The sequence below is a fragment of the Nematolebias whitei genome, chromosome 15, assembly GCF_014905685.2.
Source record: "Nematolebias whitei isolate Nwh7 chromosome 15, NemWhi1, whole genome shotgun sequence".
NCBI lineage: Eukaryota > Metazoa > Chordata > Actinopteri > Cyprinodontiformes > Rivulidae > Nematolebias > Nematolebias whitei.
Genome location: NC_056512.1, coordinates 38,514,775 through 38,517,386, shown reverse-complemented (window position 1 = coordinate 38,517,386; position 2,612 = coordinate 38,514,775). Strand labels below are relative to the sequence as shown.

Below are 2,612 nucleotides of genomic sequence, written 5' to 3'. Positions count from 1 at the left end.
TTCTCTTGTTGACATGTTACTGTTGTTTGTTTTCTCTTGTTGACATGCAACTGTTGTGTTTTTTACATTGTAGTTTTGTTTTCCTGTTGTTTACGTGGCTTGTGTTATTTACACATTACTGTTGTTTTGTGTTTCAGTCGTTTGGAGAGAGTCTGTTTGTTTCAGTCGCTGCTCCTCGCTTGGACTCCCCGAAGGCAGATTCACACCATGTCCATCTGCCGCACACACACACACACACACACACACACACACACCTACCTCAGAACAACACACACACACACCTACCTCAGAACAACACACACCTCAGAACCACACACACACACACACACACAGGGACAGCTGGACTGGTTCATCATCAAACACTGAAAGCTGTGACTAAAACACAGCTTCATATTTCTGATCTTCTGAAGACATTTTCATTCATTCATGTTGCCAGAACCAGAACCAGAACCATGAAAGACCAGAAATAACAGCTCTGTAAGTAGAACTGGGCTTTGGGTTCAATAAGGTCCACCACAAGTTAAGTGATTAACCTCCCCATCCTCACAACCACAATGAAATAATCTCTGCTCCAATGCACTAAAATTAATTTATCATTTAATCATACAATCACTTCCTGTTTAGAACTCTACTTCCTGTTTGGGAATTTTCAATTCAGCCTTTACTTCTACAGGTTGGTCTCATTGAGCCTCGAGGACTCATTTACAGAGACACCTGATTTAAACAAAGAGTGATGACAACTGTGGTCGATCATGTATAGAACATATAAATTGAAAAATCAAATGGAAGAAATTGTATTTAAAAAATGAAACAAAAACCGATGATTCACACCAGAACCTAAGAATTTCCAAAACTGAACCCAATCAGTTCAGACCCGGCATTTTCTTAGGTTCTGTAAAGCGATATAAAATACTAAAAACACGAACATGTCTGTTGGTTCTTGCCAGGAACTTAACAGATGTTTGAAGTCCCTTAGAGAGGTCAAGGTCGAGAGCTTCAGATCTTTTTACAAGATATTCCAGGAAACAGGAGCGGAGCAGGAGAAGGTCCTTTTGTCTAGTTCAGTCCTCACTGAGGGAACACTGCAGGTAATGATGTCCTGAGAGCGCACGCTATAGCTGCACTCACACAGAGACGTGTAGGAGGAGATGTATGAAGGCAACAGACTGAGAAGAGATTTAAACATGAAAATGTACCAGTGAGAGAGTCTGTGTGAAGTTAATGATGACCAGTTAACCAGTGAAGTGATCTACTTACCTGTTTGGAACCTGCCAGTCCTACCAGATGTGCTGTTCTGTCTTTTTTTTAACTGAGTTCCTGAACCCGTTTGATGTTTCTGTCTTATTAAAAAAATAAAATAATTCAAATATCTGAAACCTGTTTGGTTCTGGGCCTAAACCGGCCCACCGGACCCGCAGCACCACCTCCAGTCTCAGGTGAGCACAAACGGGCCAAACGTTCCAACAGAACTTCTAAAGAAGCGAGCTGGTCTCCCACAGCTGAACTGGGAGCTGAGACTGACCAGAACTTCTCTGCTGCGAAGGTCCAACACCAGGTTCTGGTTCTGCAGCCCTCATGGAAAAAATAAAAAAGTTCAGTTGGTTTGATTGTTTAGGAAGAGCTGGGCCCAACTGTTCTGATAAACACAGAACCAGAACAGACAGAACCCAAGAAATGCCGGGTCAGAACTGGTTGGGTTCAGTTTAGGGATTCCTTAGGTTCTGGTGTGAATCATCAGAACCTTTTGGAACAAATGGAACCAGCTTGTTCCTGAGGTCCTGGTTCTGATCCAGGTTACTCATCCCAAACTGAAAATCTGCTGCATGTTTCACCACATGAGCGCGCACGCGCACACTCATCAAGTTGGACTTCAGCTGGAACCAGAATCGGTTCTAACGGAACCAGAACCAGACAGTTAAAAACAACACGAGCACGCGCACACGCACTCAGCTGCGCGCTCCTACCTGACTCAGGATTTTCTCCATCTCCACGGGAGCGCGCGCTCAGGCACGCGATGGGCATCCGGTTCAGGACTTGGTCCCGCGCGCTCCGGTCCGATTCACGTCCCAACCCATGACGGTCGAACCGGGACAGAACCGACCAACAGATCCGCAACAGAAGGACAGACAGGTGAACCGAACAGAACCGGGCCGGGTTTGATCCAGCTGACACGGAGGCGCGGGCGGCTCTGACTCGGGTCTGTCCTGGTCCTAGTTCTGGTCAAGGTTTGTCCTGGTCCGGGCCCATCATGGTCCTGGATGTTGCGCTACAGGAACCGAAGAGAGGAGCAGCGCGTGCAGCCTGAGGAGGAGGAGAAGGAACGCGAGCCAATCACAAGAGGGAGGGGGTCCAGATCTCGGATCCAATCAGAACCAACCAGAACCAGTTGGTTCAGGTGATTCCTGGGTCATCCTCACCTGTGTCACTCCTGGGTTTATATCAGAACTGATCAATTATCAAAACAAAATATGACTGGATACAATTCATCACGTGACTGTGCTGAAATGAGTGGAGCTTCACCTGCATCCCCATCACCTGTCACACCTGTCCCTCAATTGTCATATGTCCCTTACCTGTGTCAAACCTGTCCCTCAACTGTCCCCCACTTGTCC

At 46.5% G+C, this 2,612-nt stretch overlaps 1 protein-coding gene across 1 annotated transcript in view; it reads right to left on the bottom strand.

Moving 5' to 3' along the window:
- The window catches only part of crhr1 (corticotropin releasing hormone receptor 1), an 18,265-nt gene extending 16,280 nt beyond the window's left edge, over positions 1-1,985 (bottom strand). Inside the window, exon 1 of the mRNA XM_037688656.1 lies at positions 1,965-1,985. Coding sequence (XP_037544584.1) covers positions 1,965-1,985 — 21 coding nt within the window. The remainder of the gene's footprint in view (positions 1-1,964) is intronic.
- Between the last annotated feature and the right edge of the window lie 627 nt (positions 1,986-2,612).